This window comes from Equus przewalskii, chromosome X (assembly GCF_037783145.1).
Source record: "Equus przewalskii isolate Varuska chromosome X, EquPr2, whole genome shotgun sequence".
Taxonomy (NCBI): domain Eukaryota; kingdom Metazoa; phylum Chordata; class Mammalia; order Perissodactyla; family Equidae; genus Equus; species Equus przewalskii.
The window spans coordinates 12,649,652-12,667,122 of record NC_091863.1 but is presented as its reverse complement, the minus strand read 5'-3'; the positions used below and the strand labels follow the sequence as shown (position 1 = coordinate 12,667,122).

At 38.6% G+C, this 17,471-nt stretch overlaps 1 protein-coding gene across 2 annotated transcripts in view; it reads right to left on the bottom strand.

The window, feature by feature from the left end:
* Nucleotides 1-17,471, bottom strand: part of TXLNG (taxilin gamma) — a 52,481-nt gene that overhangs the window by 17,063 nt on the left and 17,947 nt on the right. For both annotated transcript variants that reach the window (XM_070604166.1, XM_070604167.1), the window contains exons 2-5: nucleotides 9,469-9,769; nucleotides 7,133-7,224; nucleotides 2,395-2,565; nucleotides 897-1,091 (exon numbers count right to left, since the gene is read on the bottom strand). In XM_070604166.1, coding sequence (XP_070460267.1) covers nucleotides 897-1,091; nucleotides 2,395-2,565; nucleotides 7,133-7,224; nucleotides 9,469-9,769 — 759 coding nt within the window. The remainder of the gene's footprint in view (nucleotides 1-896; nucleotides 1,092-2,394; nucleotides 2,566-7,132; nucleotides 7,225-9,468; nucleotides 9,770-17,471) is intronic.

Below are 17,471 nucleotides of genomic sequence, written 5' to 3'. Positions count from 1 at the left end.
AAGCAGGCAATCACCTATTTGGTTTTTTTTTGGGGGGGGGGGAGGTGAGGAAGATTGGCTCTGACCTAACATCTGTTGCCAATCTTCCTTCTTTTGCTTGGGGAAGACTGTCCCTGAGCTAACATCCGTGCCAATCTTCCTCTATTTTGTACCTGAGATGCCACCACGGCACGGCTTGATGAGCTGTGTGTAGGTCCCTGCCTGAGATCCGAACCTGTGAACCCTGGGCCGCTGAAGCAGAGCGCGTGAACTCAACCACTACATCACCGGGCCAGCCCCTCACCTATTTGCTTTTAATCCAGACGCCCCCTCTGACCTTCCAGACTAGCTTGTGAAAGTCTTAGTTGGAGGCCAGTAACCAAGATCAGCAGCCATGGATCTGTCCAGCAAACTTTTTACTTCAATGGGTGTATGTATGAAGGTTTAGAAATAAGTTCTCTTTTTCTCCCCAGTAGTATAAAACTCCCATTTAAAAAAAAAAAAAATCTGAAACATAGGTGTAATGGAATGGTAGTAGAGACTGTACAGATTATCATAAATGTCTGAAATATGGGGTATTTGGGGGCCAAACATTTATTATTAGCCTAGATAAGAGGAAAAAAATCTGTATGCTAAATCACAATCTTCCAGTATCACATGGAAGACAAGTAGTATTTAACATGTCTCCAAGAAATTGCCTCATAAACCAAAATCCACTGACTCCTGGGCCACTGAGTGATGATCCCAAAGAATCCTGCTCACGTGGTGGCTGAGGCTTATCCTAATAAATGCCCGACTTCTACTGCACATATACAAAAGTTCTAAAACATCGTGTGACAATAGTTTTACTTTAGTAGTGAATGGTGAAAGTTCGTGCTAATAATGAGAAGCTGTCTAAACAAACAAAAGGTCTTTACCTCCTCCCTCAGTGCATACTGTTCAATGAGCTTCTTCAGCTTCTCTCCCAGTTCAATGTTTTCCTGGCGGAGTTTGGCGTTGTGTATGTCATGTTGTTCCAGCTGTGCTTGGATTTCATTCAAAGTAATTTGGAAGTGTGCAGTTGCTTCTTTACGTCTTTCTTCCTCCTCTCGTGCCTGCTGCATATTTTCTTCCTTATCATCCAAAATAATTTCTGTTAATGGCACAGACCTATAGATAAGACGCTCACAAAAGAAGCTGGTGCTATATGGGTTCATTTATTGCTGCCCCAAAGTGTTGCTTCTGAACTATAATTCCTTCCCTTTATCTATGACCAGAAGGCTCTCATTTAAAAGCAAGCAGCTTTTCCTAAACAGATAAGAGTACTCGGAGAGATACAAACTGCCCTGCTCTAAAATAAGTGCTAGGTGACCATTTAAAATTCACTATCTTGAAAGCTAAGCAAGGAGCTTCTCCACACAGCCAGCTCTCTCCACACAGTGTTCCCAAATACCCTCTTTGTTGGTTATGCAGGGGAGCATCTTCAATCAGCCTGAAGAGATAGATCCCTTCTTGCAGCTTACTTTCTGGGTCACACTTTCTACTCCCTAGAGGGCAAGGGACAAAAGGAATCTCTATCTTAAAAAGCTTACTTCCAACGCTTGCTAGGATACAAGTGCTAAAAGATCTTTACATGTCTAAATAGTCATCAGTCCAATTAAAATGGTGATTTACTATGGGGAAAAGATAGCACCTACTTTAATTAATATCTAAATCCAAGGGTTCAAAAGCAAAGAAAAAAACTAATGGCTCCTGGAACAGGTGAAGATCCATTTCCGGAGTGCTCCTATATTCTAGGGCCTTGGGGCTTTGCTATGGTGGGGGAGTCTGACAAGAGACTCCGCTCAGTTGGAATCATACTGAAACGGTATATGAGGACAGGCCTGCCCCATGACTCTCCTCTTTTTCCTTCTTCCTCTGTTGGTACCAATTAATCTCTCTGGGTACCTGTGCCCTCTTCCTTTATAATCAGCAAGGTGTAAGTGCTATTCTAAAAGTACGTAGCAACCAGGTTGTTGGGGTGGGGCAACGGCAGTCTGACAATGCGGCCGACTCACAACCCTGGAGCAGCTCAGCGCGCAGTTTCCCTTCCCACACTCATTCTACCCCAAGTCTGTTCCTCCTCACTTCTTATTTCATGTCAGCTTCTCATACATGGTAATTAACCACATCAGTGCTCAGCAGAAAATTGGCAACTTTGAGTTTCCTAAGGCACGGCTCCAAGCAGGAGAGCTGTGGTCTAAACATCCACCTCATCTAGATTACCCACGACCAAGTGTGAGGCACGTTAAGAAGCATCAGGTCAGGCAAGCAAAATAGAAAGCAAGGTGGCATCTCTGTTTCCAAGTAGAGACAAGGATTTATTGCAAATAGGTACACAGTGATTATAAAATAAGCTGTCAGTTCCTCCTGAAAAGAGAAAATGAACCAACTGACCTTTAACGTCTTATTGTGACGCTGAAGCTCCCTACAAAGAGACTCTAGTTTGCTTCTTGCCAAGATAGCCTTGCTGTGTTCACTCTGCAAGTGAACTTTCTCCTTCACGATCTGGGCCTGTTTCTTCTGCAGAATCTTCATTTGCTTCTGAACATTCCTGCTCTCCTCCAGCTAAAATTAACAAGGAAGGATTACAGGAAGAGCTGCGGAACACATTTTAAAAACCAAATATTGCAGTATAATTGGTAAATTATTTCATGCCATGCTACTCTGCCAACTTTCTCTTTTCCACTTGTAACAGGAAAGTAAGCAAATAATTTAGGGTACGGAAAATGTCTTAATCTCAATTTTCTGATTAAAAAAACCTGATGTTTTTGGAAAACGTGTGTGTGTGTGTGTGTGTGTGTGTGTGTGTGAGGAAGACTGGCCCTGAGCTATCGTCTGTTACCAATCTTCCTCTTTTCGGTTGAGGAAGATTGTCGCTGAGCTAACATCTGTACCGATCTTCCTCTATTTTTATATGGGACACCGCTACAGTGTTGGCTTAATGAGCGGTGCTAGGTCTGCGCCTGGGATCCGAACCCACGAACCTCGGACCACAAAAGCGGAGCACGCAAACTTAACCACTATGCCACTGAGCCGGCCCTCAGAAAACTTTTTAGGACTCAACACCATCAAGTTTTACTTTTCTGAAAAACACGCATGGGCTACTTTATTGAAACAGTCCTCCGATTTAGAACTTAAACAGCACGCAGGGTTCCTTGTGAGAGGGGAATCACTCCAATTTTAGTTTTGAAGTAAATGAGTTTATTTCAAGGTTAAATCAATACTAACAGATAAGATGGCAGCCCTACTGACCTTTTACTTGAAGGAGGAAATGATGCTGAGTCACAATTTTAAGAGCAAGAGTGACACCTTGTGGCCTATCAAAACATGCCAAGCATCTTAGAGGCAATATGTTTACAGCTATGAAAAACACTTTGACAGAAACTCCGGCCAGAAACATAATTTGGTTTTTGTATAATCCTTGTGTAAAGTAATCCTACTATGGCCTGTGGGCTGCAGCACGGTTCAAAGAGGCTGCCAGCTCTGCGCACAGTCTGTAACTCCACGGAGGGCTGAACTCACCCTGCCCTCCCGACTCAGAGGACCACGACCCTGAATCCTGGGTTGACCCCTGAATCCTGGGTTGACAACTCCTTTGCTCTCTTTATTTTATGTTATCTGTGTGCGGTCCTAAAAGAAATCGTTTTGGTTTTAGGTGTTTCGACTTTATTGTGGCTAGTGCAACTAAGGAACTGAATTTTTTATTTTCTTTAAATTAATTTAAGCTTAAGTAGCCACATGTGGCTAAGGGCTAGTGTTTTTGGACAGTACAGCTGTGGATTATATTGCTAGGACTCATCTAGATTGTTTGCATGTAGCTATAGATCAGGAGACAGCAAACTTTTTTCTGTAAAGGGCCAGAAAGTAAACATTTTGGGCTTTGCCGGCCACATACGGTGTCTGTTGCATTTTCTTCTTGTTCTAAACAACGCTTTAAAAATATAAAACCATTCTTAGCTTATGAGCAGTACAAAAACAGGCCTCGCTGGATTTGGCCCACAGGTTGTATAATATTCTACTTTTTAAAAAATATACAAGACACAACACACTTTACTGATCCACTCTTTTGTCAATGGGCATCTGGGTTGTTTCCAGGTTTTATAACTCACAAAGATGTGAACATTCTCCTGTGTTTCCTGGTATACACCTGCAAGAATTTCTCTTGGGTACAAACCTAGAAGTGGGGTTGCTAGGCAATGATTTCTAAATGTTCTATTTCACATGACAATGCCAAACTGTTTTCCAGAGTGGCTGGCAAATTTATTCTCCCATTAGCAATTTATAAGAGATCATGTAGATGCACATCCTCTCCAAAACTAAGCATGACAAGAACCTTTAATTTACGCCACAACAATGGGCATAAAATAGCATCTCACTGTAGTCCTTCCTGATCTGCATTTCCCTGATCACTAACCTCTCTGCATGTTTATGTACCTTTATGTTAAGATATCTCTTTATCTTTGTTTTTCCACGTCTATGAAATGCTCCTATGTGTCTCTTACCCAGCTTTCCACTGGGCTATATGTCATTTTTGTATTCACTTGTAGGTGTTCCTTCGATAGTCTCGATAGTAAATCTTCTGTTGGCTATATTTGTTGGAAATATGTTCTCCCCAGTTTGTAATGTGTCTTCTCACTTTCTTTTAAAGTGCTTCGATGAACAGAAAGTCTTAATTTCTATATAGCCAATTTTTGCAATCTTTTCTCTGATAGTGCTTTTTGTGAGGTAAGAAATCCTTAACCCAAGTTTGGAAAAATATTCACCTATTAATATATCTAAAAAAATCTAAATAATGCTTAAATTTTTAAAACTTAATTTTTGACATTTAACTCCTTAATCCACCAGGAATTGATCATTGTGTATGGTGTGTAGGATCTAATTTCATTTTTTTCCATAAGGATATCCACTTTTTAAGTCCCATTAATTTCATAAGGATGGCAATTCTCCCCCAAATGCATCTATAGATTCCATGAAATGCTCTTCAAAATCCCCAAATGGTGTTTTTTCCCATGCAACTAGTAAGTTGAATCTAAAATTTTATAGAGAGTAAAGAGCCAAGAACAGCCAAGATACTGCTGAGGAAAAACGCAGTAAGGAGAATATACCTACCCAACCAGATATCAAGATCGATCATTACGCTGTAATAGCCTACACAAACTGGGGAAGGAAGCGGGAAGAACAGCACTATAACGTACTTAAGGCTCATGTCACAGGCCTGATGGTGTTCACACTTAGAAAGTGAAATGTAACAATTTCCTGGACCCATGTTATCTGGTGACTGTGGCAGCCACAGGGTCTCCCTGATGGACAGTCCTGATTACAGTGTGGTGTACTACTCCACCTGCTCTACAGGACTCTCTGTGTCAGTGCCACAAGCACCAGTGATGTCAGAAGATGCTGTCACAAAAAAGGCAGAGGACAGTAATGGCAAAAGGGAAGTTTTCTGAATAATCCTCGGGAAGAGGCTACTCCCTTGATGGTCTCACTGCTACATAACCTATATACCCTACCTTTTAAAAGAAATGAGTGTTGTTTCAAGAAATAAAGCTTTAGAACATTTTCTGAAAACAGTACACATTTTGTCCTTCATATGTCCAGCACAAATCTAAATCAAAGAGAGGTTACTCCCTAGGCAAGTCTTCAATGTGTCACACCCTAAAAATGAATGTAGTGATTACTACTGGTGCTTAAAAATAACCATACCCATTTACACACACACAAAAAAAAGCCAGACAAAACACCCTAGACCCTGCTACTTAAAGTGTGATCCAAGGACTGACAGCATCATCATCATCACCTGGGAGCTTCTTAAAATGCAGCTCTCGGGCCCCAACACGGACCCAGTGAATCAGAAGATGCCTTTTAACAAAAATCCCAATGATCTCTGAGAGCCTGAGATGGACTGCCCTAGGCAACTATTTGCCCTTTCTTCTCCAAATCCATCCATGGCCGGCTGCTGCTGTCACACACTGGATCATGTGGCTAACCCTCTACACTGCCTTTTTTCTGTCTTTTACTCTCTTCTCCATTTTTTTCTTTTTCCCTTTTTTGTTCTTATCTTCTTTCTCCACCACTTCTCACATGATTCTCCTCATGGGGATGGAACCAATAGGAACTGTCTTCCACAGCCAATGGAAGCGTTCCTTTCCCGAAGCCAGCAATCTGACCACACTGTGTTTTCTGTCATCTGTACATTTGTTCTAGGCCATCTGCATTGAGGCACAGGGTTTCCTGCTGCTGCTGCTGCTGCCTGCCAGCTATGTGGAGGTATGCACAGACCCCTTTATAAACTAAAGGAAATTAATTGTAATTATTTGAGAAATAAAGAAACAGAATTCATTTTTAGAGCTGGTATTGAGAAAGAGCAGTGTTGATGATATGGAATAACTGCTTTAACAACAGATGAAAATGCATAAAAATTGTCAATGATAATTCACTTAAGTATTTCACAAAAGGCATTAATTTCAGCATTTCTATTAGAAGCACTCACTCTGTAAGTTTCCCACAACCCTTACTTCAAAAGGTTCCATGACTTTCCCATTCTTCAACTTAAATAGGATGGGAGTGTTTCCATGTTGAGACTGCTTTTGTAATTTTGAAAAAAGAATTAATGTTACTTGAAATAACATGGGCCTAGAACAAATGAGGTCAATTTCTTTGGAAGATGGAAAAAGGAAAACCTGGCACATAGTAGATGCTAAATAAGTATTTTCCTGAGACACAGTATTGTTTTGGTAGACTATTTCATCTAACTCACAATTTCAATCACAATGGTTAGAGCCTTTAGCTCTAGAATCCCCTGGGGAAAAGTTAAATCCAGGAACTACTACACCCCACCTGACCGGCATCAGAAGCAGCACAACACAGGAATAAAGAGGCCAACTCAGAGATACTCTAAGAAGAGTTTTAGAAAAACTTTGCCGTATCTGTGCACTATAATGTTCTGTATCATCTCATAAAATGAAGGCATACAAGCACAAAAAGCCCAAGAAATAATATTCTCTTCAATTTTGGAATAAAATATAATTTTACATTTAAAGCTACATCAAAATCATATTTTAAAAAGCTTATCAAGCACATATACATTTTGCTATATTTTATATGGACCTCACTCCCTTGATTTAATACTCACAAGATCAGCATACTTCTTACAGAGAGCTGCCAGCTTCTCCTCTGGAGTTGAAAGGGTATTTAGGGCTTGCATCAATAATAAAACTTCTTTTCCTGATGATTAACAAGATAAGAAATAAGTCCCCGAAGAAGAATGAGATCAAATCTAACCTGTGAATTCTACATAATACTTCCTATGTTCTGACATCCAGAGTAAAATAATTTATGCCTAGAACTAGAAATAAGAGATTTACCAGCTAAATTAAGAAAGCTATTTTTAAGTTCTGGATTAGCAGGCATCTCTCCCTCCCCACCCCCACTCCAAATTTCTTCACCCACTAACACTGGCTAGCTATGTGTAAGAAAAACTCTTGTGGAAGGCTTAAAAATTCCCTTGCTTAATCATTGATGTCCAAGTTAAGGCAAAGGGCAAGTTACAAAGGGCAGAATATTTTTAAAAGCTTCCTCCTAACCAAGTACAAATATAGAAGCAAGTTCAAAGGGAATTTCAGTTGGTACTCTCTGCCTATCTAAGATGCACATAATTACTTGTGACACATATCTTTTCCTATGAGCAATTTAAATAACTTCTGATGATTTAGTAAGCATATTCTGTGTGTTAACCAAGTTTAGTATAAATAAAAGGATGTCAAGATAGCTCTTCCCTTGGGGAAAAGAGCTTAACAACCGTATTTTAAGGACTTAGGAGGGTGAAGCAAGTGGCTGAGATAGGAGGGTACACATGGTGTTTCAAACTAAGTAATAATGTTTTATTTCTTAAGCTGGGTGATAGGTACCATTTTTATTTTTTTAAATGTTCGCTCTTATATGTAAGATATTTCATGAAAAATATATATTAAAATGACTTTGGTATAAAATAGAATACTTTTCTATCCACATAAAATTTTAGTAACAAAACTGTCTCTCATTCAGCCCAAAGCCAATAAGAACTTTAAAAGAGACGATTAAACACGATTATTGAATATATTTAGAAATAACTGTTAATGTAACCTGCAATTTTCATGAAGATTTTTAAACTCACACTCCATCTGGGTTTTTTTGAGATATAATTCACATACCATAAAATTCACCCTTTTAAAGTATACAATTGAGCATATTCACAAAGTTATGCAACCATCACCACTGTCTAATTTCAGAACATTTTCATCACCCCAGAAAGAAACCCTATACCCATTAGCAGTCATTCCCCCACTGCTCCCTCCTCCAGGCCCTTGGCAAAAACTACCCTTTCGGTCTCCATGGATTTGCCAATTCTGGACATTTCACACAAAATGGAATCATATAATATGTGGCCTTTTGTGTCTAGTTTCTCTCACTTAGCACAATGTTTTCGAGGTTTACCCATGTAGGGTCTATCAATACTTCATCCCTTTTTGTGGCTGAATAATACTCCACTGTACAGATGTACCATATTTTGTTTATCCATTCATCAGCTGACAGACAACTGTGCTGTTGACTTTTTGGCAATTATAAATAATGCTGCCACAAACACTTGTGTACACGGTTTCATGTGGATGTGTTTTCAATCCTCTTGGGTACGTACCTGGAGGTAGAATTGCCTGGTCACACAGGAATGTTGTATGTGACTTTTTAAGACTCCACTGCTTTTACATATATAATTGGAGCTGCTGATTTTGAAGAAATTTGTCTTATTTGTAAGAAATTAAAATTTATTTTTGTATTTCTATAATTTTAAAGTTTTACAAGTTAGCAGAAAATGGATTTAATAAGCAGGATAATTCTAACTTAGCATACGGGAAACCTATACAAATCAAACTGTTAATCTTAGGCATAATAAGTATAAAAAACCTAGGGGCAACATTTAAGGCTAAAATAAAAGGGGATTTCAGATTTCATAATGAGATTTTTAACACATCACATTCTTAGTCCTAAATCTCAACCACAGCAGGAGATATCCTTGAAAGCCAGTCTTAACCCACTTTCTGAACTACAAATAACATTATGTAGTCTCTAAAGTTTTTTAAGTTTTTAAATAAAGTGATCAAATATAGTTTTCACAGTAAATTTTGGTGAGACTATATTAAAGATGCAAACAAGGCAAGTCGAATACTATTTCCATCAAGTTGACCCCAAATTTTTTCAAGAAAGCCAATTCTTGATTAGTTTGAGAGAAACAACTTCCTATTCTGCTATCTTCACCTCCTGCTTACATAAGTGCAGCAGACAGGTAGGCTGACCCCACTGAAGACAAGAGATGCCTTAGGTAAACAACATCCACCTCACCACTGGCCGTGTTCCTAATCACCTGTGCTGCAGAAAACAGAAGTAAAATGAGCAGCATGTGGAAACGTCCAACCACGGAGCAGAGAGGATTACCTAAGGTTTTGTCTTTGTTCCTGTTGCACTCTGAATCTTGCTGACCATCAGGGGGATCTGTTCGAGCTTCTCGCCCAGGAATTTCCTCTCTTAACTCTTGTGTGCAGCATGCTGGGCTCACCAAACTCCTGTTCTTTGTTATAAAGTCACTGCCTTCATCTTCCAATGAATGCTTGTTACGTGTGCCACCACAATTTGAGTCTTGACGTTGAAGAATATCATTTGACTGAGAATTACACAACATATCCGCTTTCACCCCTAGCCCGCACATTCCAGCTTCTTCCATTGTGCCAATCACAAACTAGAGGGAAGGGAGGAGAAAAAGATGGAAAAGGGGGTTAAATCAAATGTAATCTATGTTTACAACCAATGGCACAACATAGGTTGACAGTTTTTTTCTTTCTTAGCAGTTTGTAAAATTGGTGTAAATATGTTAAGTTTCACCGAAAGATGACCTAACTGTAAAGTATAAGAAACTTAAAGTTAAAACAAATCACGCAACTAAGCGGTGCCAAAGGAAGCAAGAAACGCCATTTAGTTCTAAATCTAAACTTATTTCCCTATAAAAATTCACCACTTAAAATAATTAGCATCTTAAAAGATGTGAAATTATCCCAAATTAACAAACATTACTTATTCTGGTCTTATCTTCAAGGAGATGGTACAGGAGAAATGGCTCACTAGCCACCCAGCAAAAACCCATGCTCCTCCATTATCCTGTGGAGCTGGCACTGTTGGACATGTGCTCAGCCTGGGACTACATTTCCCAGCCCCTTACACCTAGGTGGGACTCCCACATGAGGTTCCCACAAAAGGAATGTGAACTGAAGTGATGATGGTCCCCTCTGCAACAAGTCTTTTATTCTTAGAAGCACATTCTTTCTCCACAATCTCTTCCCCAATCTGGCTGAATGCAGAGGTCTCCGAGACCCTAAGAGACGGCAGAGCTACAGGACGAAAGCAGCCTGGGCCCCTAAATCCCACATGCATACAAGGAAAGCCACGGTTCTCACAAAGAACACCCACGCTGGACTATTAGATGAGCAAGAAAATAAAGTGCTCTCACATTAAGCCACAGAAATTTTGAGAATAATGTTTTAAGCAGCTATCTCTGCCCTAACAAATACAGATAGCAGGCATGGGAGAAATGGTTTTATTCTAGTATTTTATTCTCAAATCAGTAGTTTTACACTACTCTCTCGTCTGTCATATTGTTAACCTCATTTATTTATGGTTTTTCCCCCCTTGTTAACACTACTTAGTCACATGATGTGGCACAAATTTAAATTCTGTACACTTCCTGTCTGTATGAAAGAGGGCCCATTCCTTTTTTGAATAATACAATTGAGGGGTGAGGTGTCTAATAATGCTTTCTTATCGCAAGCAGAGAAAAGCTACTTTCCAAAATCAGTAGGAGAGCAGAGATTATTTCAAATTACAATAGTATTCAGCTACAGTTGAACTAAACATAAAGTGTCAAAGTAGCAGGGAGGGAGAGGTTAAGGGGAACTAAATCCTTTCTTTTTTTCTTTTTGAGGGAGATTAGCCCTGAGCTAACTACTGCCAGTCCTCCTCTTTTTGCTGAGGAAGACTGGCCCTGAGTTAACAGCCATGCCCATCTTCTTCTACTTTATATGTGGGACACCTACCACAGCATGGCTTTGCCATGTGGTGCCATGTCCGTACCCGGGATCCGAACCGGCGAACCCCGGGCCACCAAAGTGGAACGTGCGAACTTAACCGCTGCGCCACTGGGCTGGCCCCAATCCATATCTTTTATAGTCTAATGTCGATAAATCAAGTACCGTGCTTTTGGAAGAACAAATTGGTACAGCCACTTTAAAAACCTCTGGCAATATGGATACCTTCCAACCCAGTTAATTCTACTCCTAGGATTTTACCCAAGTATGTACCTATGTGCAGCCAAAGGCCAAGAATGTTTAAAGCAGTGCTATTTCTAATTGCCCCAAAATGGAATCAACCCAAATTTCTAATAACAGAAGAATGAACACATTGTAGTCTGCTCATATACCACTCAGCAATGAGAATGAACTACTGCTAGATGCGGCAACACACGAGTCCCATAGGCAGAATGTTGTAAGGAAAGTGCCAGAAGAATACATACTGTAGGAAACCACGTATATATAAAGTTCAAAAACAGGCAAAGCTCAAAATGAGGGCAAGGGGATTCAGAGGTACAAACTTCCGGTTATAAAATAAATAAGTCGCCGGAATGTCACATCCAGCATAGGGAATAGTCAATAAGACTGCAATAACTTTGCATGGTGACAGATGGCTACTAGACTTGTGGTGGTGATCATTTCATAATGTATATAAATGTAGAATCACCATGTTGCACACCTGAAATTAATATAATATTGTATGTCAACTATACTTTAGTAAAAAATTTTAAACACCAGGCAAAGCTAATCGATGATACCGGAAATCAAGAAAGTGGTTACTGTTGGGGGTAGGGCCTTCTGGGATGCTTGGTAATATTCTATTTCTTGATCTAGATGGGGTAACATAGATGTTCACTTTTTGAAAATTCACTAAGCCTAAACATTTATGATTTGTATACTTTTCTGACTGTATGCTTTACTTCAATAAGGTTTTATTTTAAAAGTTGCAATTTACACATTATTCAATTATGAAGAACCAAAACAGAAGTATTTCCCTCTGGGGAGAGAGAATAGAGATAGGCTGCTTTTCATGATACTTTTAAAATAATGTGCATGCAATACTTTCATTTCTTAAAAAAATTAATGCAGTAAGGGGAAATGGGCTATTTTCAGAGTTATGGTTTGATGCCACATTCTAAGGCTAATTCAGATTTTTTAAAAAAAAGTAATACCGAAAGACTTTTAAATTCTTTCAAAAAATTTTAAAAGTGCACTTCCATGTGTAATGCACATTCCATAGAGCAGCGCTTCTCAAGTGGAGTCCATAAGCATTAAGTTTACAAAATTCATGATGAAGTTTTAGGAAACGTCTTTTGTTAAATTTCATTACTGCAGACACATCCTGAAGTCACTAATATGCCTAAATAACATACTACAGAAGTATTAATATCAAACCAAATGCAAAGTGACCATTTTAACACTACATTATACATATAACTGCTAGTTCCACCTCTACTTTGTATCAAATATTAAAATGCCATATCCTAGCTGGGCACATGGATAATGTTAACAGAGACCCTTTTACACAAAAGCAATACAGGAAAAAAATGAGTACTATTAATATCATCTTCCCAAATTTTTAAAAAATCATTTTTAAACCTATTCCCTGAAAACCATTAGTATAAAAATAGGGCTACAAAATCACAATGTTGGCTTTAAGTACTAATGAAAGTCTATTAAAATATAATTAAAACGGAAGATTGCTTATCTCTAACACATAACAGAATTTCTCAGAAGCGAATAATAAAACTCACATAATACCAGAAAACGTGGTGTCGAGCCACATCAAAAATATAACGAGCAAGCAATTTGTTGGAAGAAGGGGGAGCATAAATAATTCTCATCAAGAAAAACCTGAGGCCTCTCTTAAGACCAATTTCAATAAGAAATCTACCTGAGGAATAGAAGTGGCTAATTTCTAGTTTCTCCATTCTATTAGTCATTTTTTGGTAACAGCTTTAATTGAGATAGTAACTCACATACCATACAATTCACCAATTTAAAGTGTACAATTCACTTGTTTTTAGTGTATTCACGGAGTTGTGCAACCATCACCACAATCAATTTTAGAACACTTTCGTCACCTCATAAAGAAACCCAGTACTCTTTAGCTATAAACCCCTAATTCTCTCATTACCCCCAGCCCTAGGCAACTAATGTACTTTCTGCTTCTATAGATGTGGTTATCTGGACATTTCATATAAACAGAATCACACCATATGTGACCTTTTGTGTTTGGCTTCTTTCACATAGCATAATGCAAAGTTCATCCATGTTGGGAGTATGTATCAGTACTTCGTTTCTTTTTATTGCCAAATAATATTACATGGTATGGATATACCACATTTTATTTATCCATTCATCAGTTGACGGACATCTGGATTATTGCCAACTTTTGGCTATTACAAATAATCCTGTTATGATCATTCATGTACGAGTCTTTGTGGGGACAAATGTTTACATTTCTCCAGAATATATACCTAGGAGCAGAACTGCTGGGTCATATGGTCACTCTATGTTTAAACTTTTGAGGAAATGCTACACTTTTTCTAGGTGAACGCACCTTTTTACATTCCCACCAGCAGTGTATGAGGGTTCTAATTTCTCCATATCCTCATCAACATTTGTTACTGTCTGTCCTTTTGATTAAAGCCATCTTAGTTGGTGTGAAGGTGTCTCATCTAAGGATCAGTGATGAGAATCCTTTCAGGTGCTTATTGGCCATCTGCATACCTCCTTTGGAGCACTGTTTATTCAGATCTTTGCCCATTTTTTAATTAGGCTATTTGTTATTTTATTAAGTTGCAAGAGTTCTACCTAAACTAGATACAAGTCGCTTATCAGACATATGATTTGCCAGTATTTTCTCCTATTACTGTTCTTCATTCTCTCCATTTTAGACAAAAGGTCCAATATATTCACCTATTTCAAAATGTCATAGGAGATTTAATTAAAAGTACTCTGGGCTTTCACATTAAAGGCATATAGGTCAATTAAAACTATCATTGACAGAAAAAAGACAGTTTAAAGACTTGAGAAAGCCAAAACGTTCACCTCAAAATAATAGTGGTGGCACTCAACATAAACCAGGATGTTAATCTGTATAGGGCATAATCATCACATCCCATGTTGTCCTTCTAATTTTATTTCATCACTCTCTATTTTTAGTTAATACTTATTTTTTCTTTCCAGACACTCCTTTCACCTCTAAACTCCTGTCACATATATTATATTATCACTTATTTGGTATGTATATCCTCCTAGATAGCAACAGCTTACGCATAAAAAGTACTCAAATGACAATCGATGGAGAACACACGGGGCCAAAATGGCTGCTGAAAACAAGCCATGGGAAGTACCTAAGCATTACTACACAAGTTAGAGAAAAACACCACTAGTATTATTTTATCGTTAGAAGCAAGACAGTGTTACATTTCCCTTATCTCCTGTGCAACTAATCTGATTTATTTTTCACATTTGCTAATGAAAAACTTCTGCTGACTCCACAAAATCTTTTTCTTTATGAATGAGCCAGTCCTAGTTGGGCTTGATTCAAACCCTAGTCTACAAATACTCTTGAAATAGCAGTGCCAATTTTTCTACTATAAGGACTATTCCTTCAAGAACCTACTTGAGGTTCTGCACTGGGCTATTTGATACGGAGCAAATTCTTAGGCCAACAACTTTATTTAAATTGTAAATGATTTCTTGGCCCTCATCTCCTTAAGCAGAGAATTCTATATCATATGGCCAATACAACTTCCTACTCTGCCCTCTCCAATACCCATTCTGGATGCCTTTTCTTGAGTACAACCTCTTGTATAAACAATAGTAGCAGCAGCAAACACTTATACAGCAAATACTACATCCAGGCACTACTGTAAGCACTTTCCTATATTAACTAATTTAATCCTCACAATAATGTCAGAAGATAGGTACTATTATTATCTCTATTTTACAGATGAGCAAACTGTGGCATTGTGAAGTTAACTATCTTGCCTAAGGTCACAGTTAGTAAATTGCAGGGCAAAGATTTGAACCCTGGCAGTCTAGCTTCCATGTCCATGCTCTTAACCACAATGATACACTGCTTCAGGACTACCCTTTGTCTACCATACAAACATCCTTGTCTTGGTCCAACCATCTTACAGAAGTCTATTTACCAATGGGAGAGATGCTCCCAAAATAGTATGTATAAAAGCAAATCACAAAACAGCATGCACCATGTATTTTATACCCACACACACGTGTGGGTATATGTATGTATGTATATATACACACTCATACAATAGAAAGTATTGGGAGGGGAAATACATCTAGATACTAATAATGATTATTTTTAAATGGTGTACTCATAGGTGGTGTTTCTTTTTGCTTCACTATATTTTCTAGTTTTAGTACAGTGAACTTTTATTACTCCTGGAATTAAAAAAAAAAGTCAAAAAGAAAACTACTTGCACTAATAAGAGAACAGTGGAAGCATCACAGGACATATGTAAATTTTATTAAAAATTCTAGGCAGTCATGGATAAAAATTAATCGTTTACTTAACACAAAAGGATAGTCAAATGAAATAATGTTAAGACTACAACCCAACAAAAATGGGCAAACGAGGGGCCAACCCCGTGGCCGACTGGTTAAGTTCGTGCGCTCCGCTTTGGCAGCCCAGGGTTTCACCTGTTTGAATCCTGGGCGCGGACACGGCACCGCTCATCAAGCCATGCTGAGGCGACATCCCACATGCCACAACTAGAAGGACCCATGACTAAAAATACACAACTATGTACCGGGGGGCTTTGGGGAGAAAAATGAAATCTTTAAAAAAAAATGGACAAACAATATGAACAACTCACAGAAAAGGAAATACAAATGGTTCATAAACATACACTTAACTTTACTCACAATAAGAGAAATGCAATTTAAACAGATACCATTTTTCACATCAAAAACATTGACCACACAGTGTGGGAGAGGGTGTGGTGTGCTCTCAAGCATTCCTGGTTGGGGATAAATTGGTTTAACCACTAAGGAGTCTAATTCAGGGTGGGGAGTGTCTGGGAAGGAGCACGAGGGGACATTCTGGGGTGATGAGAATGCTCTATATCTTGATGGAGGTTTGGGTTACAGAGCTGCATGCATTTGTTAAAACTCAGCAAGTACACGCTTAACACGGCTTCGTGGCTGAAGAGACAGATGGACAGCCATGTGAAAAAGCAAGGATAGTAAACTGTCAATGGTAGAACCTAGGTGATGGCCATATGGATGGTCAGTATCAAATTCTTCCAACTTTACTGTGTGTTTGAAAATTTTCATAATAAAATGTTGGAAAAAATCATCATGCCACATATGCTTCAACCCAATAAATTCATTTCTTATTAATTTTTCCTTCAGATAAACCAGTACACATGTGAAATAATATACATAGGATATTTATACAGTATTATTTATAGTAATAAAAAATCAGAATTACATAATTGATTAATGTCAATTAATAATAAACTGGAGAGTGGGGCCAGCCCCAGGGCTGAATGGTTAAGTTCAAGCACTCCACTTCGGCGGCCCAGGGTTTCACCGGTTCGAATCCTGGGTGCGGACATGGCGCCACTCATCAGGCCATGCTTAGGCGGCATCCCGCATGCCACAACTAGAAGGACCCTCAACTAGAATATGCAACTATGTACCGGGGGGCTTTGGGGGAAAAAGGAACAATAAAACCTTTAAAAAATAATAATAATAATAATAGACTGGAAAAATTGTGGTATAGCCTTAAAATGGAGTCCTATAGAGGTAGTTGTATAATTACTGATCTGTAAGTTAGGTTGAAAACAGAAAAAGAAAAATCCCCTATAGTATGAACCATATGCCACAATTTGGGGTGTGGTGTGGGGGGGCTGTATAAGTTTATGAGCAGTAAACATATATAATAATCTCTGGAACGATACAAAGAAATGTATTAATGGAGGGAAACTGGGTGAATGGGGACAGGAGAGGAAGGACACTGGGCTTTGACAGCATGCCTGTATTTACCTTGCGATTAGGGATCATGAGTTACCCTCATAACAGTTTGCTGTTTTTTTCAAATATTAAGATGAATGGAGTTCTCTAATAGACTACTTGTCATTATTAGGAAAAACAAGAGGAGGAAATGTTTATTTAAATTCCAATCTCAAATGAAAATGAAACCAACAATAAGCAGTTTTAAGATGAATTTCTATCTGAACCTGCCCCTGAAGAAAATCATATTAAAAAAAGCTATCATAGGGGCCAGCCCGGTGGTGTAGTGGTTAAGTTCACGTACTCCTCTTCGGCAGCCTGGGGTTC